The 23,696-nt window shown below is 49.8% G+C and overlaps 1 protein-coding gene across 2 annotated transcripts in view; it reads left to right on the forward strand.

Moving 5' to 3' along the window:
* The window catches only part of NET1 (neuroepithelial cell transforming 1), a 448,214-nt gene that overhangs the window by 420,640 nt on the left and 3,878 nt on the right, over positions 1 to 23,696 (forward strand). The window contains exons 1-7 of one of the 2 annotated variants that reach the window (XM_069629639.1): positions 13,136 to 13,346; positions 18,338 to 18,445; positions 19,179 to 19,346; positions 19,931 to 20,090; positions 20,226 to 20,302; positions 20,696 to 20,953; positions 21,922 to 22,092. In XM_069629639.1, coding sequence (XP_069485740.1) covers positions 13,251 to 13,346; positions 18,338 to 18,445; positions 19,179 to 19,346; positions 19,931 to 20,090; positions 20,226 to 20,302; positions 20,696 to 20,953; positions 21,922 to 22,092 — 1,038 coding nt within the window. In that variant the 5' untranslated portion in view covers positions 13,136 to 13,250. Of the gene's footprint in view, positions 1 to 13,135; positions 13,347 to 18,337; positions 18,446 to 19,178; positions 19,347 to 19,930; positions 20,091 to 20,225; positions 20,303 to 20,695; positions 20,954 to 21,921; positions 22,093 to 23,696 lie in introns of those variants that run through there. The other variant, XM_069629638.1, reaches the window with a different exon arrangement.

Below are 23,696 nucleotides of genomic sequence, written 5' to 3' on the forward strand. Positions count from 1 at the left end.
GTCTTTTTATTTTTGTCGACGTGGCTTTCTGGAATCACCATTAGGGCCGAATGCAAAGTGGCCATTGAGCAGCTGCCACTCCATGCCTGGGGAAGGTGCAAGTAAGCCTGATTCCCGCACACCCAGTATGTGTCCATTAGTGCTGCTGTTCCTTTTTTCATGTCTGGGATGGTGAGAGTTTTGTTACAGTTTTTGTTCGTTCCCATTGCCACTTTTCCTTCTCCCTTGAAACATAGTTCGTTTTGTATTTCACTTTGTAGCTTGAAGGGTTTCTCCATCGCTGTTACCCATGTTAGTTTAGAGATGTGTTCTTTCCATATTGGTAAGCACGTTTTTTCCATCCATCGCAGCTTGTCTGGTTGGACACCTCTCAGTGCTTCCGCTTTGCACAGTACTTCTTCATCTTTCCATTTGTTTTCTGAAAACAGCGTCCCTTGTATTGCAAAGAAAGGTTCTTTAGGACAGACCACTCCAGACGCTTTTGAATAGCACGTTTTGTTGTCCTGTATTATTTTGAAAGAGACATCGTGTGCTTGAAAGGTGTTCTTTATTCTACACAGTGTGAGATGAAGGAGACATTGGGCATCCACAATGGGCAATTCTCTTGGCAACAACACTTTGGGTGTACCTGATGCATGGGGGATGAGCGAACAGACATAGCAGCTTTCATTAGTTGTCTGTTTAGCTGTTGTACTCATATCTGCATACCATTTATTTGCTTGGTGGGGGTGTCGTGGGTCTTCCATCTTGTCTAATCCTAACCCATAATACTCATCATACCCCCTCCTGCTTGTCTCTCTTCTTCGCCTACTTCTCTCCCCCCTCCTATACCTTATAGTTTCGATAGATGTAAGAATAGGCCCCCCTTTCTCATTCCCTCCCTCCTTTTCCAATTCTTCATGTAGGGACTTGTGTTCTGTCATTGTAATTACTTTTCCATTTTCCTCAATAAACAACAAGTCGCTGTTTTGTATCGGGGCGGGAAGGGTAGTGGGGCTGTTATATATTTCAGGTAGGGACATTGTGTCATTTTTCATACCTTTGTCTTTTGATCGTGACGGGGCAGCAGTGGGTGGTGCAGTGTAGTAACCCCATACAAGGCGGGATCCATCCCAGATCAAAAAATCACCTTCTTTAATATTCATATTTGTAATTGAATTCGTGCCAGGGGCAAGGGTGGTGTTACTCCCCCCTCCCCCCTCGTTCATCTCAGTAGAGATGAACGCTATGACCCAATGTGTCATTAGGCAGAATATTGAGATGAAGAACACAATAACACACATTGATAAACCGCATTCGTATGAATATGTCAATCTATCTACTAACATTTCTCTAAATCTAACAAATCTATTAGTTGCAGGCTGCCCATCCGATGCCATAGTAAATCCTGTTTGAGACATAAAAGTGCATTAAGTACACGCATGTAAACATTTAGAACGTTGTGAAATTTTTTCGGCAAAGTATGGGAGTGGGTGAAGGAGGGGGTATGTCCACAGACAAGGTAACTTTACAAATATTACTATCAGTACATTATTTCATACATAAAGAGAAAAGTCGAGAGAGAGAGAGAGAGAGAGAGAGAGAGAAAAGAAAACTTCTCCAAAACCCAAAAAGGACCAGACAAAAACCTTCAAAAGTTGTAAAAAATTATATATATATATATGTATATACACATGTTCATTTCAGTACGCATGTCGTGCGCCATTCGTGTTCAGTGTTCAACACTTAATGCACACAAAATTCCCATCATCCATTCTGCACAATTTCATTGTCCGCAGTTGTCTGTGCCTCGTCCTGTACCTCACCTTCCGCGGCGCTATAAGCTCTGCGTACGTCTGTCAAATGCACCCAGTATCGTAGGCCCTTTACCTTTACTGCTGTCGGTGTGCAAAACACTACCTCATAAGGGCCATGGAAACGTGGTGCATTCCACCTTCGTACAAAACTTCGGACATATATAAGGTCACCAGGCATTAGTTGTAATGGTTTTTCAGGCATTGTCTCTGTTTCTGTTGTGTTCCCCTCCTCTCTTGTAGAGGGGGGGGCTAGTTGCTTTGCAATTACGCGCGCTGCCCGTGTCAGTTTTCTCAAGTACTCTGTGAACTCCTCTCCTAATATCGCTGCGCTTCTGTGTGCATCAGAACGTTCACGGAGAGGTGAATGCGCTGTGTGCATCCTCCTTCCCGTGACGATCTCATGCGGGGACAAGTGGTGGTCTTTACTTGGCTGATTTCGTAACTCGAACAAGGCCAAAGGCAGGCAGTACATCCAGGTCTTTTTAAGGGAAAAACACAGTTTTGACAATCTGCTTTTTAACAGACCGTTCATTTTTTCCACTACGCCATTACTTTGAGGATGATAAATTGAACATAATTTGTGCTTTATTCCCAATAGGGTAGTCACTTCCTTGAATAGTTCATTAACAAAATGCGTGCCGTTATCTGAGCGAATAACTTCGCAAATCCCCCAGCGCGGGAACACTTCCCGCACTAGGAACTTCGCGGCGCCCTTCGCATCAGGGCGCGCACAGGGGCCTGCCTCCACCCATCTCGAAAATGGACATACAACCACAATCATGTAGCGAGCCCCGTTACATCTTTCTCCCATGTCTACATAATCAATGTGGAGCTCTCTGAATGGGCCATTTGGTTTGGGTATCGTTCCTCTCAGTGTGCGCAATGTCATGCCTGAGTTGTAAATCTGACATGTCGTGCATTCTAAAGCCAGTCTTGTGACATGTTCATGGAGGCAAGGTGCAAACCAATCTTCTTGTATCTCTGCCATTATGTGTTGCTTTGCGTTATGTGCGGGAAAGTGTAGTTGTTGAAATGCTATTTCTAACAATGTGACTGGCATTACCGCTTTTCCTGAACTTTTTTGTCGCCATAACAAATCAGTCGGCGATTTGCTGCATCCCCTTTTAGTCCACAGCAATTTTTCTTCTGCACTAGCTCCCTCTTGCAGCTCTATTATTTCCTGTGTGGGCATCATGTTGTATCCTGTGGGGACCTCTTGGCTTGCTGTGTGGTGCAACATGTATTCTCCTACTACACCTTTCTGTAAATACGAAGCTTCTTTGGCAGCGGCGTCTGCTGCCGCGTTCCCCAAAGATATAAAATCTGTATTTGTGGTGTGGGCTTGGCATTTTACGATGGCCACTGCCGTGGGGTCTTGCAGAGCCTCAATCAGTTCTTTCAATAGTTCTGCATGCTGAACTGGTGTTCCATCTGCTCGTCGGAACCCTCTCCGCCCCCACCGTGCCAACCCGCCGTGTACTGTCGTTGTCATGTATGCTGAGTCGGTATATATTGTCACTGCGCACCCCTTGGCGGCATGCAATGCTTCTATTAGCGCAATTAGTTCTGCTGCTTGGGCTGAATAGTGGGATGGGAGGCGGTGTTGCACTAGTGTCTCGTATTCATCTTCCTCTAATCGTACAACTGCCATACCCACATGTTTCTCTCCTGTCTCCATATCTATTGATGCTGACCCGTCTACGAAATACACCTCTCCCTCGTTCAGGGCATTCTCAAAAATCACTTGATCCTGACCTTCGTCACCTGTGAACGTAGCGCAGTTGTGGTTTTGCATATCCTCTACGGTGCATGCCTCTGTGATGAATGTGGCTGGGTTCACTGTTTTACATCTTACTATGTGGATGTTTGCGCTGGACAGTATTATTTCGTATGCTGTGGCGCGTTGTGTTGTCAATGTGCTCTTTGATCGCTCTAATATTGCAAAGAGTGAGTGTTCCACAAACAGTGTCACAGGACAGCCCATCACTATCGTGGCACTTTTCTCAATCGCGAACGCGGCTGCAGCTAGAGATTGCTCGCACGCGAAATGACCTTGCATTACTGCGTCTAGGGTGCCACTATAGTAAGCCAGTGGTTTGTGCCCTAACGATGTCTTTTGTGTCAATACTGCTGTCATCAGAGTTCCTTTGCAGTGTGAAAATAAGAAGAATTCGCGTCCATAGTCTGGATTTGCCAGTACTGGAGCGCTTGATATCAGCTCTTTTAGTGAGTCAAATGCTGTGTTCATCTCTTCTGTCCATTCTATGTGTTTGTTTTCCTGCTGTGCCTCTTTTAGTGCCTGTAACAAGGGCCTTGTGTATGCTGCATAATCCAATATCCATGCTCGGCAATAGTTGCACATACCCAGAAATTTCTGCATCTCTTTTACTGTTTTGGGCTCCCCAACTGCTCTAATCGCCTGTGCCCTGTCGGGTATGATCCGCTTGCCATCCTTTGATATCAGCTGTCCCAAGTATAGGACCTCGGTCAGACAGTATTGTAACTTCCCCTTGTCCACCTTGTACCCTTTATTGGCCAATAATGTCAGGAGTGTTATTGAGTCCTTTCTACACTCTTCCTCAGTTTGTGCACAGATCAATAAATCATCAACGTACTGAATCACTGTGCTTTCTACACACAAATTCCCCAGATCTTCATGTAGTACCCTGTTGAATATGCTTGGGCTCTCGCAATACCCTTGAGGTAGTCTGCAGTGTTCGAACCTCCTCCCCCCTAGTGTAAACGCTGTTAAGTACCTGCTCTCCTCTGCTAAGGGAATCGAGAAAAATGCATTTTTTAAGTCAATAACTGTGAAGTGGGATGCCGTTTTTGGAATGTTGCACAGTATTGTTGATGGGTTCGGGACTAAAGGGAACTCCTTCTGAATCACATCATTGAGTGGGCGTAAATCCTGTATCATCCTCCATGAACCTCCCTTCGCCTTTTTAATCGGGTAAATACATGTGTTGCATGGGGAGTTTGAGGGCACTATTATTCCTTGTGCTAGCAGTGCATCTAGTGTCTCTCTGATCCCTTCTTCTGCTTCGCGTGACAATGGATATTGTTTTACCCGGGGTATAATTGCTCCCGGTTTCAGTTTTATTACCACAGGCTGAACCTCATGTAATAACCCCACGTCATGGGGGCCATTTGTCCATATGTTAGCGGGTACTAACCGCATGTCGTCATCAAAAAATGCATGTGGTGCTCCTACCACTGCCATTAATTCAACTTGAGTTTTTCTGGCTGTAACTACAATGTCACACGGCATTGCTAGTTCCATCACTATTTCGCCATCTGTCTCAGTGTCTGAAAATAGCTCCTCGTCCGAGAGCTCCCTCAGTGGGATATTTGCATTTGTACACAGTACTGTCCGCCACTCACATCCTTCCATGTCAACGCCAATCACACATATTCTGTTTGCTGACACGTGTACTGCGTGTAAATCCAACGATACCACTGACCCGAGAGCAGTGTCGGGGCTTGCTATGGGGCGGAAGAGGAATTCGGCTGGAATCCTCCAATCCATCCTTTTTAGTTCTGGTACTATGAGAGCCAATGCTCTCATGCCCTCAACAAACATCTCCTCGTTTCTTGGTAACCCTCTGATCTCTTGCATAATTGTGTGGCCGTGTATTACTGCTAATATGCGGAGAGGACATATGCCTGGCGTCGAACATACGATACCGCTCCCTGTGAATGATATTGTCATGTTTAGTTTGCTCAAGAGATCTCTCCCCAGCAAATTAATGGGAGAGTGTTCATAGTACAGTAAGGGTGCTTTCACTGTTTTACCCCCCACTGTCACATCCAATGCTTCTGTGTAAGGAACTTCAATTACAGCCCCAGAGAACCCCTGCGTCTCTAACGTTCTATTAGATAACGGGAACCGGCCCTCTCTAATGCATGATTTCTCCGCTCCCGAATCCACCATGAATATGAACTGCTTGTCTCCTATCTGCGCTCCTATCAATGGTTCCTCTGATGCATTGTGGGTCGTAGATAGTACTGGACACGCAAGTGCTCTCTGTGGGCTGTCCTATGCGGGGTGTCTCATTGCCCCCCCTTGATCAAAAATGTTCCCCGAAACTACTGACACTCCGCTGTAAGGTGCAGGAGCAGGTGCTCCGTTAGCTACTGTGGCGAAAGTGTTACCTGGCGTGTATTGCATGTTGTCATTATTCTGTGGGTGGTTTTGTGTCCTGTACTGATGTCCGTGTAGCTGTGCGTTACTTCTTTGTCCTACATTTTCTGGTTGTTGATATTGTCCCATGGGGAGGCCGTAGGGGCTTCCTGGGTGGGGGTGACCGTACTGTCCTGTCTCCTGGAACCCGTTGTTTTGTCTGCTCCTGCACTCTCTTGAGTAGTGCCCCCATCTCCCACAATTCCAGCAGCTCCCCTGTGGACCTCTGGGACCCTGCCACCCATTACCTCCCATTCCTCCATACCCTTGTCCTCCTCTTCGGCCCCGGTACCCACCTCTTCCCCCTCTTGGGGCCCACTCTTGCCACATTGGACCTCCGTTCTGCTCCTGCTCAGTCCACTGTCGTTGTCCTTGTCCTGCCCAATTTGCTGCTATTCTTCCTTGTATTGCTATTTGCCCCTCCTCTCCTTCCTCTCCCTCCCTCATGAGTGGGAGTCCTGCTACCGCTGCTGCAACCTTCACTAGTTTTGATTGTACCAACTTTGCCTCGTCTGCCAACCTTTTCTGTGCTACTTCCCTCTCTCTCTCTTTGATCCTTTTGCAATGGTGCACTATTATACTTTGGATCTCTGGCCACCCCTTCGCCTCAACGCCCGCTATCTTATCGAGTGCCTTCTGCACCTCTTTTGGGAGCCCTCTCTTAATGATGAAATAAAATAGAGATGTGGATTGGTGCCAGGGCGTGCCCGTTTCCGCTCTCCACATCTCCTGCACCCGGAGAATGTAATCCATAGCATCCTCCCCGTCATTCATTGTACATTGCATTACTGACTGTAAATCAGGGGTATCTGGGAATGTCTCCCGCAGCGCGTCCCACACCCTTGCTCGTACTGTATTAAAGGAAGCCCCATCATGACGATCATAATCTAACGTCACGGCCGGGAAACCAGCCTTAGCCCATACTCTGTCCGCTTGATCTCCTACTGCGGTGACTAGTAGGCTTTTCACATCGCCTACTGCCAACGGTATGCCGGCGGTATGTTTCTCAAATGCATATATCCACTTGCTCGCCCCTCCTGACAGCTGGGGCAATAATTTCATTAAATTAGCCTTATCCATCTGAGCCCATGGTATATAGTTTGGTCTCCCCCCCCCTCTGTGTATCAATGGAAGTTGTAACTTCCCTTTTGCAGTTGCACCCTCCCTTTCCTTAGTCGCTGCTAACTCCAATGACGCCATCTTCCCCACCCTATTTCTTAGTCGTCCCATCCATTCGTCGTCTATAGTCCCTAGTGAACATGCACCGTCCACTTCCTCGCTTTCCCCTCCCACTGCCATACTCAACCTATCACTGTCATCCAACCCTCCTCTGACATCACATAACAAGTCCTCTCTGATCCCTCTCTCTCGTGATACATCACCAATGCTCCCTTCTACTGCTCCTACCTCTATTATTCGTGTCGGCTCCTCCTCAATCCTGAACAGTATTTCCCCCTTTTTCCATCCTTCCTCAATCTGTCTACCTTCGCTCGATGCTCTAGACGTGCGTCCTGATTGTGTGGGGGCACACGCTGTGCGCTCACATATGTCTTTTATCCTTGAGAATTCATCCCTTGCCACAGTAAGCCTCGACTCTAAGTCACTCGTTAGTTTCTCTATATCCACCCTCTGTGTGCTTCCCTGGGCGCGCTCTCTGGTGCTTTCGTATGGCGGGGGGGCTGTTGGTCTTTGTGGTGTACCAGTTGTGGGGGGAGGCACATACGTAGGGTCGCTGTATCCTGCTGCGGGGGCTGGTTTAGGTAATATCGGGTACAAACTAATCACCTCCGCAGGTTATGCTGTACTTAGCTGTTCCTTTTCCTCTCTTGGAATCATCAATGGATTATCTGTGGTGGAAGGTAGATCAATATTTGGTGCCGGAGCTTTGGGTGGGGGTACCTCCTCAAACAATCTCCAGAGGTCTAATATCTCCTTCCTATTTTGCCATTGTTTCCCCTTATACTTGAGGCTAATGCATGTTCGTACCATATCAAGAACGCTTTTGTCAAAAGACCCTCCCTCGGGCCAAATCTGGGGCAGACCCTCCCCCTTCAATTCTGTTACCCATTGATCGTGATATTTATTTATTCGTTCAGCGTATCCCGGTAAGCTCTTACAAATATGTGACAAGGGAGTTTCGGCCCCCATCTTCTAAATCACTCTCACAGCCGTGTCCACCTTCTTTACGTTTAGTTAGGTGTAGATCTATGTATGTATACCTTTATGGCACAGACAAGAGCGGACGTCTCAAATTTTATCACCCAAGTTTATTTACTGCACAAATCCTTTCGCACTTACCATAGCTCATTTCCTTTCCATTCCCATACACTCTCATGTGATTCCGCTCACAACTGATCAAGTACTAGTTATGGTCAACACTCTCTGGCGCCACCTCGCGGTCAACCGATCGTCTCCAACACTCACACGGTGCGCGCACCCATCACAATGCCTTTCCACTCACACTTCTTCTTATTTCCTCCCTTTCCTCCCTGGCCAGCTGTCCCTATTTTTCTGCTAAGGTTGCTATGTTCACGTCTGTACGTGCCACTACTTAGCCCCCACTCGGCAAAATGTGCTCCCTATTTTATAGTCCTTCTACAAGTATATTTATCTTATACCCTTTTCGCTTTCTTCCCCTGCCCCGTGGATTGGAAAAAAGAAATAGAGAGAGTAGCAATCACTAAAAAATATTCCCGGTGTCTCCTTTTGCCAGACACCAATAACTTATTTCTTACTTCTTCATATATTCCCAGTACTAGTTTAGATAGCACTATGCGGCGCCGCCTTCCACCCCCTTTCGGAGCTAGGTTTCCGTCACTTCTACCACTTCACTTATTTCTTACTCCTAATGGCCATATGCAAAGAAAAGATAAAGAAAGTTTCAAGACCCGTCTTTAGTAGACCCCCGTTATTCTTCTCCTCTACCTGTCCCCGTTCTCCTGTTCACCGTTTCCCCTCCCTTCCCCTTTACGATCGCTCGCACTCAGTACTCACGTGCCCGTCTTGAACCGATAGTCTCCGAAACTGGGTCCGTCCAGGCGGTGTCACCGGTAACTCAACGGTCAGCCCCTGGCTCCGGCGAGCGGCACTCAAAGGGGATTTTTTTCCAATCGGGATCCCGTACCCTTTCTCATTGAGTGCGCACTTCTTATTGTGCCGGTCGCCGTTGGCGGGCGGCCTCCCGGAGCCGGCTCACCGTGCGTATCCCTTCTCGACCGGAGATTCTCGTGCCACAAGGGGGTCGTTAGAAAGGAGTTAGGAAAAATAATTTGGAGATATCACGCTATCGGGGTCACCACTGAAAGGAAGCGCCCCCAATTTCAGCACGATCCTCCCCGCAATGAGAGACAATAAGGGACTCTCCCGTAGTGGGAATAAGGCCAAGACAGAGTGCGGGTGAGCGTAAGTGGGAGTTTATCCAAAGAATAGGGCATGCAAAGAACTCTGCAACCTCCGAGAGCGCTCTGTCTGACAATAGCAAAGACAGGCGTATTTCTAATACAAAAAACGTCATCAGAACCTACACACTATAGGGGGCACAAGTTAATTGGGATTGGGTGGCGTCGACTAACTATAGGTGTTGCTGCAGCGCGGTTGGTCTTTGGCGTGAGGACGTCACTGGTCAGCCTCGTGGGTTGGGTTGGGCCTGGCAGGCCAGCTTGAGGTCATCCGAGCGGTGTTGGTATGCTGGGGCAGCCTGTGACAAAGATGAATACCTCTCCTGACTCGTTTGCCCTAGGCCATGCACACTGCAGTTATTCAAGAAACGACATCTAAGTTCATCAATAAATCGCTCAGCAGTTTGTCTTATACAATAAACGCAACGCATGAGGAATGCACCTCTTGAGAGGTCCGGTGATTGTCGGTTAGGGTGAGATTTACCTGTGTCCTATTGACCGGTATTCTAGGTCGAGGGGCTGAGTTTTGGGGCCTGAGACGACTGGTACATGCCTGTCTGCCGCGTTAGAAGTTATTATATAAATGGGTCTCTGTGTCTTGTCCCAGTGATGGGGGTCGTTCTTGGGGTGGTCTAGGGGGAGGGTTGTGGACTTTACGAGAGGGTGCTGGTAAATCAGAGGATTCAAAACGTGGGTTTATTACCGTGCTGTAAATAACCCAGGTGGTGGGCTGTGGCCTTGGGTGCGGTACCGGGGCCTCTGACTCTCTGAAGCGGCTCCAGCTTGGTTGGGGGAGGTGAGGGAGCGCGGCACAGGCCTTAGCTTCCTTATCTGGCAGGCTTGGCAGGGTGGGAGGGAGAATGGCCTTGCATATACTCACAAAGGTTTTTTCCTCGTGCGTTGCTAACTTTTAAATGCAGAACTTTTATACTGTTCCGCCTTATTTTGATGTTATTTAAACACACATATATATTTCCATTTCGTTACACATTTCTTTAATACAGTCGGTCCGAGTACCTTTTCGTTACCTAACATTATATTTACTACATGATGTGATTATTTTATGTACATTAAACGTTACACGAGGTCGTTCTAGGTTATGGCCTACAGAAATTGATGCTCGTTGCGTTAGGTGATTAAGGAAACATATATGAGTAAGTAAAGGCTATACATTTGGCCGACATCTTTCTCTGTGGTTGTAGCAGCACTAGTCCAGACCTAGGGTGGTATCATGTAACGTTACATCTTTATGGTTTATTCACAGTTTACATGATCTGTTTAACCCGAGGTAGTTTGTTAATGCCAATACTTGAATTATTTTCTACTTTCTTCAGATAGTGATGCTTCAGCTTTTTTCCCGTCACCCCGGCCTCGCGGACCAGGTCATGCAGGGTGCGATATTACATTGTGGATGAGAATAATGTTACAATGTTAGCATCTCGGGTTAGTTCATATCCGACTTTCTCATGGGAACGCGCTCGCAGCGGATCTACCAAGGCTACTGCGGCGGCAGAGATGCATGAAAGGTCCTCCAAAGGTGGGGGCCTCGTTACAGTGTGCTGAACTCACGCCATGTTTGCTAAACAAGATGGCTTCTAGGCCTAACTGAATTTGGGTATATGCAGGGAACTGATACGTGTGGGCAATGTCGTCGGCGGGTGACCCCTCCTCCACCTGGGCCCGGGTGGCATGAGGGGACGGCCACCGAGTCATGGTCCTCACCTGGGGAGAAGGCTGCAGGTGAGGAGGGCCTCGCGGCCAGTCCTCCCCTACATTGGTCATACTGCCACTTTAAGTGCTACCAAATCTGAGGATGGCTGCCAGGGGCGGGGCTTAGGGAGAGGGCAGTCATTGGCGGTGGCAGTATGACCCAGAGACCACTGATTGGTTACTACTAAGAAAGACAGATCAGAAACGAAACTGATACTGATTTTTTTCTATACCGAGGATTCCCAGCCTGACGACGGGGAATATTCATGAGCATGTGAATCCATGCCAGACCCATGCTGGAGAACAACAGTTACAGGTAAGTAACTTGTTCCTTACATACATTATGTATTTGTTTTCGTACTTTTCAAGCCAATGCCCATCATGCAAGCCACGCCCCCAAATGAGGGCTAGGCCTGAAATCGAAGAAAACATGTTTAAAAGTGTAAAGCTCGAGGCCAAGTAGGGTGTAGGAAGGACGGGGAGACCCCCACAGACTTTATCTTGTATCCGTCCGGCTCTATATCTTATCTTAAGCCCACCGTCCGGAGCATGGAGGCCCATTGAGGTGTGGCTTTGCCAGGATGTGTACACACACACCAATTTAAAACTGTAACCATACGTGACCTATTGCACTTACCAATGTACCATGCAATTGCTGTAACTAGCGCCTAGATACCTCAGGGTTGTGTGCGCTGAAATAAATAACATGAGTCTTTGCTGCAGGGGCCGCCTGGCCCTTCACCCGACTTCCCCCCCCCCCCCCCCCCCCCTTGCCGCAGCTTCCGGACCCTTTGTCGGCGGCGGCTCCCTCGATCAGATGCAAACGCGACTATTGTCTTTTTTAAGCCACTTCCCATAAGAAGCAGCAAGTGCAGCTGGTCCTCTGCGCATGCGCCGTGCAGCCCATCACACTGCAGAGGTGTTCGGTACAGAATGAAGCCGTGAGACCGGCGTGCAGTGGGCATGCCCTGGAAGTTCAAAAATAGCATGTGTCCTTTACTAAAAGCAGCAACAGTTAATATCCAAATCCGAACATTTATAATAAACCTTGCAGAACGTTAGAAATGTACACCTTTAATAAGCAAAGACAGTAAAAACTCAAATCAGTATAAATAACAAAACATGATCTCCATCGATGCTCGGAATATACACGTAGTAGGCACAGCAGACTGATCGGGTCTAGACCAAGGCCGTGGCAGCGAGCCTGCCTCGCTCCTTGCAGCGGCTGCATAAGTAATGCTCTCATGGACTCGGCCCTGCTGATACTAGAATCCTGTATTACTATGCACTGTCTGGTCGTGCCGTGGCAAACGCCCACTGGTTAGTCATCAAAAGGCTGCGATAGCGCTGCAGTGGGCGCATGAACCAACTGTACTACCTTGAAGCAAGAAGCGCAGCCGGTGATTGTGCGCTCGCTCTTTCGTGGTGTATAGTGCGGTGGTCCCCGGTTGCGTTTGCCAATAAAAGCCTATGTTTATCGAGGAAGACCCGTCGCTCCTGGATTGCACTGTGGCCCTGCCCGGTCATTGGGCAGGTTTTAGGGACTCGCGACTGTCCTGCGAGTTTGTGCCCAGTTGAGGTGGAACGGGTTCCGCGGTCTAGTGGCTAAGCTGCTGATTGTGGAATCGAGGCTCACCCGCTAACTCAACGCCGGTGTGTGATTCCGCACCAACTACTTCATTAACAGGCGGTGAAAAAGGCAGCCCTGTCCAGCGAAAAGGCTGCGGTATACAGTGTCGATTCCCTCAAACTTGTAAGCAGCAAGCACTTGCTTTTAGCAGAGTTCAGTAGTAACAACGTTTTAATCTCCCAAGAGGCAGGGGCGCCGTGGGAATCCTGGCTGCTCTGCACGCGGCGCTTGCCAAGCGTGCAGCTCGGTGGGTTTGTTCAGCATGTGTCTTTTTCTGTGATCACACTGAGCTGCTTTAAAATAGCCCGTTCAAAGGCCCAGGCCAAGGCGGCTCGTGTTTCGCAGTTTCCCATGGAGCCCGCCCAGGACTGGCGGGCCGCCCCCCGGCCCTCCCCCCGCCTTAAGGAGCGGTACCCGCCCAGCGGCAGTCAGTTCAGCCCAGGGAGCATGCAGCATGGGAAGGAGTTGTGAGTGTTTCCTAGCACACCGCAGGCTCGTCTACGACAAGGTGCCCCGGCCGCACAGGACGCAGCATGGTGGCCCACGATGATATTGGGGGGCTGCTGCCCATCAAGAGGACTATTCGGGTCATCGAGGTGCATAACAGCCAGTCTTCCAAGGAACTCGAGGTAGGTTTGAGATTCTTCTGCCGCCCGTGGACACTTGTGTACAACTTTGTACTGCTCGGCGAGGCGCCCACAGGGCGCCGCATAATCACGATGTTGGCGCTGTACAAATCTCGCGCATCGCAGCCGATCGCCCAGAGGCTCACTCGGAAAGTGCTCCTGCGATGTGCCGTCTACAGACTGGGTACTGGGGGTTCACGCGCCCGCATCGGGGCTCACAGCCACCCGAAGGGCCCTAGCATGGGGGGGTAACAAGAGCAATGCACAGGCTGGTTACTTTGGCGAGATTTCACTTTGGCAAACTGCATCGTAATAACGGACATGTGATGTGATCAGCAGTGGGTGCGCACAATATACGTGTAACGCCCAGGTCCCGTGGGGCGCGGCAGTGCAGATTGTGAGACTTGACTCCTTATTTGTCAGATGAAGTGCCTGTAGTTGGTGGTACGCGTCGATAGATTGCCGGGGTGAGAAGCGTGCGCCCCCACTAGATAAAGGTATAGGCAGTTGTGTACAGCCCTGTACTTGGAATCGTGCACGTATGTGTTTTGTGCTCGCTCATGTAAGCAAGTGGTATTCACGCACCTACACAGTTAGTTGCCAGTGCCCAGGCTGGCATTTACTCCCATTGCTGTGCGCTTTCCTGGCTTTCGGTGTGCACGCGTGTGTTTTCCCGTGCATAGCTGTAGTTTGCGGTGTGTGGCCTGTGTGCTGTGCAGTCCTGCAGTTGCCGATCTATGTGTAATGTGGTTGCTGTTGCGCATTACTGTAGGCAGTGGCCTGCCTCTGTCGCGATAAGTGGTTCGTGACGGGGTGCGCTTCTGAAGTTGTTTGCTCTCCTTTTAGCTGACGGTGTGCAGTGCCCGCCTGTCGAGGTGAACTAATGTGTTGACAATGCCCCCTGCTGCTGTGGTCATGTTCACACTGTGTGCGTGGGAGGCTGCTCGTCGTGTTGGGGGCACGGGTTTGTTCCATGATGGGGGGGGGGGTGTAGTTCTGCTAAATTGACCGTGTTGTGTCATTTCAGGTGTTGTGTGTTTGCACACTGTCCCACTGTACATGTGCACTCAATTAAATCACGCACCATTCCTGAGCGCCCCGAAGCATCGCACTGAGGTGTGTGGCGCTATGCAGACACATCCAATCATTTAAATGAATAGGTGGTTCACAATATGCCTTCTGCTGGGTTTCGGAGATTAGGAATTGGAACTGTTGGTGACTCTTCCTTCAAAGCACACGCACCAGTCTTTAGTTCGGATCAGCTTCTTGTGATGGGCGGCATTGCACGGGCGTGTGCTATACATGCATCCGAAAAAAAATACTTCTGGTTTCCGCGCATTGTGTGAGTGTGTCTGTGGGGGGTGTTAATTAGGTGAACTAGTGGTGATGACGTTCCCCAGCCCACCCACCAGGAGTGGCCAATACACACACACACATCTAAGCACAGGTACTTTCCCCCGAGTTGATCTTATCGCCTGGCTCTGCGTGATAGTGTGTGACCCGTGTCTTCCTGTCCTTTGAAGTGCTGCCGCCAGGGGGTGCTGCGGCCTGTTCACCTGTCAGCTGTGATGCTCTGGTTCCTCTCCAGAGCTCCCCAATGTGGGAGCTGCCCGCCTAGTTTATTGGGTGTTCCTCTGCTGTTGCGTTCCTGTGTAGTGCACGCGCGTAAGTCCGTGTATCTCCCCCTCCCCCGTGCCTGGTAGCCCGTGCGGCAAAGCTTTCTTTCGCAATGCCACTGCCTCCTCACACATTAATATACGTTCTGGCCATTTGTATTCCAGCCCTTCATGTTTACCTTACGTTTTGGGGGGGGGGGAGGGATGGGCTTGTTAAGCGTCTCGAGTAGTTTAGGAAGATTAAAAGTCTCCGGCGGCATCTTCCGTGCAGCAGGCGCGTTAACCCGCTGCTCTACATTACGAGCAACAACAGATGGGGGGGCCCATGTTGTACTTGGATTCGACGGTGCACTCTTGGGAATCCCCCCGCTCCCCCCGCCCTCCATCAGGGAGGTGGGGGCAGGGGCGCCTGCAAGCGATGAGCGTCAGTGCTGCACGGAGCGAATAGTTAAACCTGGTGAAAGTGACACGGGTCAGGTTCCAGATGTGAAGAAACTGTGCAAGGCGCGCACACTCTGTTGCCACACTCGCCATAAAGGAACACACTGCCTGCTGTTGTTTGACACCTCCCACAGTAGCTGCCTCGGCCCGGTCCCCTGGACCCATCGGGCCCTATGTAACCCATGTCAGTCTCTTCGACTTGTTCATGTCCTGGGGGTTCAGCGCCCGGAGAGAGCGGCCAGCGTCGGCCGACCCGCCCTGGGAAATGTCCACACCCTTTCCCGGGCGCAGAAATGCACACCCTTCCGACAAGAGGCCCTTTGTGCGCCCCTATGGACAGCAGGCCCTGCGCGTATGCGAGACATGTCAAGCTCGCACAGATGTTCCGAGCTGGCATTCCCACACGTCCCTGCAGAACAGTGCCTGCTATTGTACAGCACATGCGTGCACGCTTGCCTAATCGCGGCACGGCCGCCCTTGCCTTGCTGTGTGTGTAGCTGTGTTTGTGGATAACACAGACTTGGATCCACCTTCGGGGGGCCTGGCTGTCTCTGCATCAGGACCAGGTGTCTCCCTCCCCCCACCCCCCGTGTTACGACGGATGCAGGGTCGTCCAGTTTGTTCTGGTGGGAGCTGGGTGTTAACTTGTTGATTGCTCTGGAAAGCCGCCCCGTACCATTAAAACACAAAGCAGCGCGAACGGCCTGGAAAGTGTCGGCCCGGAACAATGTCTGCGTGTAAGATGCCGAATTCGTGGGAGGCGGTGGGATTGGCAAGCGGCTGACCCCGTCCTGCCACTTCAGTGAACTCCTGACCTCTGGCTTTTGTGACGGCCAATATAAACCGCAATGTGCCCACAGCTCCAGTTTAGACTGTGGCCTGCATGCTCTCTTTGGGGACAACCCCACAATCTATAGCCGCCGGGTGTGCGTATACGACTTGTGGGTATACATTTATTGTGACCAGCCGATAATTTTTATACATTTATTGTGACCAGCCGATAATTTTTTTTCAATCTTCTATTCGTTTCCACTGTAAAACAAGAACACATTTCTCCTGTTGTGTAGGTCCTTTAATGGGCATTTTGTCTTGGTTGGACTAGGGTGCATCGTTGCCTTAAGCCTCGCCCAGCAAAAATGATGCTCCATAGACTAAAAAACGCACATCAACCTCACCTTGCGCTTTCCCTCCACCGACTTCAATGGGATGCCCGCTGCATTCAACCCATTTGCATTGAACCCATTTGCATTGAAACTGTAACAGATTGGGAGGTATTGCACTGAGATTCAGCTATTGTAACACGTGACAAACCTCCCCCCAAACCCCCTCCCAATCCCCAAAAAAGCGTACGTGATGCTGGCTAGACCTTGGTCGCGCGCTTCTGTGTGCGCGGCCTTGTCCTTGATACTCGCACTCGTCTTGCAAATGTTTGGTTTGTTTGTGGCGTAGCCTCGATTTGATCACGGACCGGGTGTGTCTAATTGAAGGCAACTTTGCGGCCTGGAATTAAGGGCCCGAGCTTGGATCTCGGCGCCTCCACCCCGCACCATTGCGTGACTTGCCGCATTCCTCCGTCTTTCTATGTTTTGTTTCTTTGGCACTATTGAGTGTGCTCACAGACCGACAGCAGCACAACATTAAGCACTATATAGAAATGTAGATTTGATTTGCATACGAATAGGCGATTGGCCAGTCTCTAGTTATTTTGAAGGGTCCTACTCGCCATGTGTTTCTGTTTGCGTTGTTTTGTCCACAACTTTACCAGCTCGCCGTTAGTGGCTCATCGGTCACTGCCCGGGGGTGAGGACCACCTACAGAGCTCCGCCGCCTGTGATTTACAGATCCTCTGAAGCAGAGACACAGTGGCGACCCTGGGGGCAGGAGGTGGTCATCAGAGCCCACCTGCCCCGGCGGCCAGGGACGCGCCGCTACGTGCCACCCCCACCTCTGCTCCCAATCAGCATCGAGGCCAGCGCCGTCCTTACACCTGCAGCCCCCCCTCAAGTGCCAGTGCAGGGAAACGCCGACTTGGCGCAGGGTGCACGGGGGTCTCTGGCTTCTCGGATGCTATGGGAGTGGTACCAGCCCGAGTTGCAGGAGTGTGCAGGCTTTGTGGCGGCACTAAGGTATGATGGCACAGCCCTTAACACCAGGCGTCCCGGGGTTGTGTGTGCGTTTCCATTCTCCGTGTACGGTCTGTTCTGTTGTTTGTCTCTGCTGTGGCTTATTTGGTGGCGTTTAGACACACCGTCGAGGTGTGGAGGTGTGATGTGTCCGGTGGCAGTGGCTCCTCCAATAACGGCCCTTCTCTTGCATTGGTCATGTCTGATTGTGCTGTATTTAAGCAGCGTTATAACATTGCCAAGAAATGTATTGCACAATGTCCGCTCCCGCGGGTAGGGCCTCTAGAATAGGCTTGGATACCGAGGGACAGCTTAAAGGTAAACTACTTTTCCCAGAATGCAAAGTTGCAAGTGGACAGTGTGCATGCAATAAGCGGGGCTTGTAGTAAAAGGAAGCAATGAATATACACGTGCCCAGAGCTGCCCTGGCTTGACGCGTCGCCAACCTCTTGCACCTATAAGATGCTTCTCGCATTAATGTGTTGGCCCTTTCCATGAGCGTGGTGGTGGTGTATGTATAGGCGGCGCGACACACACCGAGCTCCGCGTTAATGCGCTTTTTCTAGGTAATAGTGAGCAGCAGGGCGCGCCTGTCCTTGAAACTCCTTGCACTTTCTTTGTTTATATATACCTCCGTACTTGGGCCCTGGTCCCCAGGAGTCCGGGCTATGCTGTTCATGTTGTAACACACCTGCATGCCTGATCTGTTTGATTTCTCACCCGTTTCCCAACTTGTAGTGAAGCCTGAGGTTGTCGTAGTTACACCCGCCCTGTCATGCACTGAATAACCCGTTTTATTTTCTCATCCTTCCAGGAGCCAAGCTATAAACGAGTTCGACCTCTGACCCGCGTCACCTCCTTGGCAAATTTGATTTCTCCCGTCCGAAATGGCGCAGTCCGTCGCTTTGGCCAAACCATTCAGGTGAGAGGGGGGGCGAGGCTTCTTTATTTCTGTGCGCCAGGTTTTCCAAACGGATTCCTTGGCGTTCTGGTACTCGAATGTGAGCACCCCCATGTCGGGGTTTCAAACTGGCACGGGTTTATCGGGATCCCCTCCCCCACTTCTCCAATTGTAGCCAGCAGCACTCTGCCAGCTGAGGCTTGTAAGACCACACTTCCATGGGAAAAGGCAAACTGCACGTGCCTGCGTGCAAAGCCAGGACTGGGTGTCATGGCTGCAGGGGGCACGGGGCTGGGCTGCTTGGTAACTATGCATTATCCTGCATTAGCACGTGCTTCAGCACACCATTTTTTTTTTAAATATCAGTTTTTTACACTTTAATATGTGACATCAGTAAAAGGCTGTGATTCGATGTGGGACCCGTGACGGCTCTTCTGTGCACTGGGCACAGGGTGCCCAAATATAGACCTGGTCTTTATTTAACGACCCAGTGGGTCCAGGCACTGAAGCCTATAGTGTGTTCACTTGAAGTGTACCAAGACTACGATTCCCAGAATGCAGAAATTGAATAAAGACCTGGTGGCCCAGTGATATCCAATAGCTAGCGTGGTGCAAAGGGATGATGCGAGCCCACGCCCTGCATAAGGGACTGCTTTCATTTCTGCTAACTTGTACTTAGTAACATAAATGGAAGAGGGCAACCTGTATCTGCTCTCTGGCGTGACATGTATGTTGGCTTCTTCCTCCCTGGCAGTCGTTCACTCTGCGCGGCGATACCAAGTCCCCCAGCTGTGCACACAAGACCTGCAGCAAGTCCTCTGGCCCCACTCCCCCCAAAAGGAGAAACAGTGTCCTGTGGTCCGAGATGTTGGATGTCAACATGAAGGAGTCGCTGAGCACGAAGGAAATCAAGCGGCAAGAGGTGAGTGGTCGGAGGGGAGGAGGGGCAGGAGGGAAGTGAATGTGTACCTGCGTGTGCCCACATCGGGACACGTCTGTAAGCTTCAGCTAATGGGGTGTTGGAAAGAAGTGCTGGTGTTTACTTTGATTAATAGGGTGGGGGCCAAGCGTTTGTTCCTTCCCTTTCTCAGGCCAGTTGCAAGGGTCTCCTGGCTTTCACGTGGCAATTGGCTGGGAGCATTCTCTTATATTGTTTGGTCTTTTAGAGGGTACTTAGTGGGGGGTGGCCGCAGCATTAAGCCCACCAGATGTTGGATTACAAATCCCATGGGCCCTAGCTACTATAGTGTGGGTTGATGAGCGGGAGGTATAGGCCTAAACATCTGGATAGCCACAGGTTGCACTTCCCTTATGTAAAAGAAGAAGTGGCGTATTGGCCAGTGGTGGAATGCTGTAAACCTTATTGAAGGGTTGGACTCTGTGTACAACCATTGCATTTGGTAGGAAGCCATGGCCATCGGGCACTATCTGACCCCGTGCACTGGATCCTCTGGGATTGCAGGAGTATTTTCTAAGCAGCCTTCTCGTCCTTTTCTCCTTGTACAGGCAATATTTGAAATGTCACGAGGGGAGCAGGACCTCATCGAAGATCTGAAGCTCGCCCGGAAAGCCTACCATGACCCCATGCTCAAGCTGTGCATCATGTCCGAGGAGGAGCTCACCCAGATCTTCGGCGACTTGGATTCCTACATCCCTCTGCACGAAGGTAGGGGCTGTGCTTGTGTTTGATGGAGCTGGCTTTGCCGGGTGCCGCTTGGCACACCGCTCATCACTGGAGTCTTAAGGATCCCGGCTCGATCCATCTTCTCATCATAGCTTTATTTGTACTTTCCACGTCTAGACCTCTTGTCCAGGTTGGGAGAAGCAACTAGATCGGATGGCACCGTCGGGCAGATTGGCAACATTCTCGTCAACTGGGTATGCCTTTTTTTTGTATTAGCTAATTATTCACTTCTGGCCCATGTGGGGGAATAGCACGCACCTTTTGGATGGGTAATTGCAGTTCTCCACTTCCACAAGTTAGTCTGCTTTTAATTTGGCAGCAGATCATTGGCAAATTTCTTGGGTTGCCTGGAAAATATTGTTTAATATATTCTCTACTGAGTTATCAAACTAACAGACGGTTTAAGGGCCGATGATGTGTTTGCGTTTTCTGATTTGATGTTTTTAGCGACCTTTATATCAAATCATCTCAAACCATTCTAAAGCATCCTGTAAATGACTCCATGAATAACTCACTTAATGAAATGTATTGTTAATACAAATGATTTCTTCATCCTCTTAACCTGCTTCCTCGTTGTTTCGCTGCAGCTTCCAGGCTTGAACGCGTATAAGCACTACTGCAGCAACCAGCTTGCAGCCAAGGCGCTCTTAGATCAGAAGAAGCTGGATCGCCGGGTCCAGGACTTCCTCCAGCGCTGCCTCGAGTCCCCCTTCAGCCGCAAGCTGGACCTGTGGAGCTTCTTGGATATCCCTCGAAGCCGGCTGGTGAAGTACCCTCTGCTGCTCAAGGAGATCCTGAGGCACACCCCCAAAGACCACACTGACGTCCCAATCCTGGAGGAGGCGGTGAGTAGCAGCGCTATGTGTACGGCCCGGCTCTCACAAAGCCTTTGTGTATTACGTGGGAGGGAGCATCAAACAGGCTGTATAATGAAGGTGAAAAGTAGGCCTCTGGTTTGTGTCTCAGAGCAGAGTATGGGAGTGCAGAGAGGTCTAACTTGCTGCTTGATTTTCTTGGGGGCCGGCGGTGGGGTTGATGCTTGTGCACTTTTTGGGGAGAAGGCAAATGTTAGCGCAATGGTGGCTCAAGCTCCAGTATGCCTCTTAGCTACAGTGGTCCGTGTCGGTTATGATAGTTTATTTATATAGCGCCTATACACAATGTCTTTCAAAGCGCTCCAGGACAAGGGAGGCAACGGGAAAAATGCAAGACATTCTTACAGGCCATGAACAACAAGTATTTGCAATTAACTATCGTACTCAGCCTAGCGACATTTCAGTTAGTGCAAGTGCTAAAACCACAGATGGGAAGGTATGCCATAACTCTTGATGTGACAAAGATGAAATGTGACCTGGCCACCCTGTCTGATAGCTGTCCTGGTTGTTTGTAAGAGTCCTACAGCTGTTTGTCATTGTGATCAAGTCTATTGGTTAGGGCCAGAATTCATCATCACCTTCGATTTGGTGGCTAGCTTTTATACCGTGAACAGCTGACCTCAAATACAACCCCGATGCAGAGGCGTAGACAGGGTAGAGCCTGAGCGGTCAAGGCCTACCCAAAATCTGTACATGTCCACTCAGCAGCACTGTGTGGGCATTTACAGATGTTAATGTCACTGCGGTGGGCCCAACTACATTAGCTTCAGGCCCCTCTTGTTAGACAATGCTGGCTACGCTTCTGTCCCGATGGGCTTTATACTAGCTGATCACCCATCCTAAAATTGGCTTAATTTCCACCTTTTGTGTATCTGTAACCGCATGCCCATGACAGACCCGTGAGTGTTGCTTCATGAGTGCTTCTCTTCCTTCTGCAGATAGCCATAATCCAGGGCGTTCTGTCCGATATCAACTTCAAGAAAGGCGAGTCGGAGTGCCAGTATTACATCGACAAGTTGGAGTACCTCGACGAGAAGCAGCGGGACGACCGCATTGAAGCCAGCAGAGTATTACATTGCCACGGAGAGCTGAAAAATAAGAATGGACATGTACGTTGATTTGCTGCGCGTAGGCTAACCTCTTGTAGCTTATAGAACGCACTTGTCCCAGTAGTTGCCTTGAGGTCCTCATACCTAGTTGTGCATGTCTTGCCCTTGGTGTATTGTGGTAGGGACATGTTGACGTAGCAGTCGGTCTATTCAATCTTTGGATTGTGTGTTGCGTGCATTGGTCAACACTCTGACCCACCAAGCAGGTTGAGGATCCAAAATTTGTCAACCTCTTTTCAGTATTATTTTTTCGGAATCGACCGTTTTAATTAAGACTGGCTAGAAATGTATGGTGCAAATTATTTAGATTTTGATCATTTTACATCACCGCTTGGCTCAGGGGAATAATCCGGTCATTGGTGTTTCTTAGCAACGTTTGTGCTACTTTTTTCCCAGTGTGCAATATAACACGGCCTCGTCCCACGCGGTAGTAATGTATGGGGCAGCATGCACATTTTTTTGCCAGGGTCCTGTATAGCTTCTATGTTGCGTGATGTATGGAGACACACTGGTTTGGCATTGGTTTATTTTTACCATCGCTCTCCGCTCTAGACATCGTGTCTACTCAAAGCGGCCAATCCAAACACCGGCTCCTAAATTAGCCCTGTGTTTTTGTACAAGTTTGGAAGTATGTGTCCGTTTGTGCTGCTGCACTTGGAGGGCTCTGTTCTTATTCCTCAGTAGAGCTATGCTAGAGGTTACACTGCGTTTACCACGTCATGGCATAGGATTTCCTGTTGCGGATTCCTTCGTGAAGGCGCACCAAACATGTCCAGTGATGGAAGCCAGTCTCCCTGGTTCCCGAGGATCAGCATTGAATGAATCCCCGAGCCCAGAGATGTAATCCCCTTTCTTGGCTCGCAGTACACCCTGCCTTAGGACTTTGGTGGCTGCCTTTCTGGCTGGAAGGCGCCTGTTGTGTGTGGGTCTGGAAGTCATGTTTGCTTAGCTGCCTGCCCCTTGCTTTCACTTGCTGCCGTTCTTCCAGGAAGCTGCTAGATTAAGGAGGCCAGTGGATTTGCATAGGCGCTTCAGTGGTTGCCCTTTGTTGCTTCCTTTGTGTGTTTGCCGAGTAGTCATTTGACCTGCTTTCTTGCTGCAGCCCCACTAGTGTCTTGTAAGGCTTTTCATGTACGTTAGGGAATGCTGGGCTAGCACTAGAAAAAATCTGTACTTGTATGTATCTTCCCACCTGGATTGATGGGGATGGGCTAGAAAATCCTTGCAGCAGTATGCAAAACACACACAACACGCACCTCTCACACACACTGCCTCATTCACACACCACATCTCTCTCACACTGTCTCTTACACTGCGTTTTATCTCTCACACATAAATACTAGCTCTCATAAATACTAGATCTCACAAGCACTGTCGCGCACGCAAGCTCTCGCACACACGCCCTTCCTTTAGCACACGCTCTCGCACACATGCTCCCATGCTCTCTCTCGCTCCCACGCGCGCCGTCTCCCACGATTACCATCTCTCTCACATACGGGTACCATCTCTCATGCATGCGCGTGCCATCTCTCTCTCACACGCTCCATCTCCGCACATGCGCGCCATCTCTCACACGCATTAACTCTCTCACTGTCTTCCGTTCA

This window comes from Ambystoma mexicanum, chromosome 12 (genome assembly GCF_040938575.1).
Source record: "Ambystoma mexicanum isolate Mex_15411 chromosome 12, UKY_AmexF1_1, whole genome shotgun sequence".
Taxonomy (NCBI): domain Eukaryota; kingdom Metazoa; phylum Chordata; class Amphibia; order Caudata; family Ambystomatidae; genus Ambystoma; species Ambystoma mexicanum.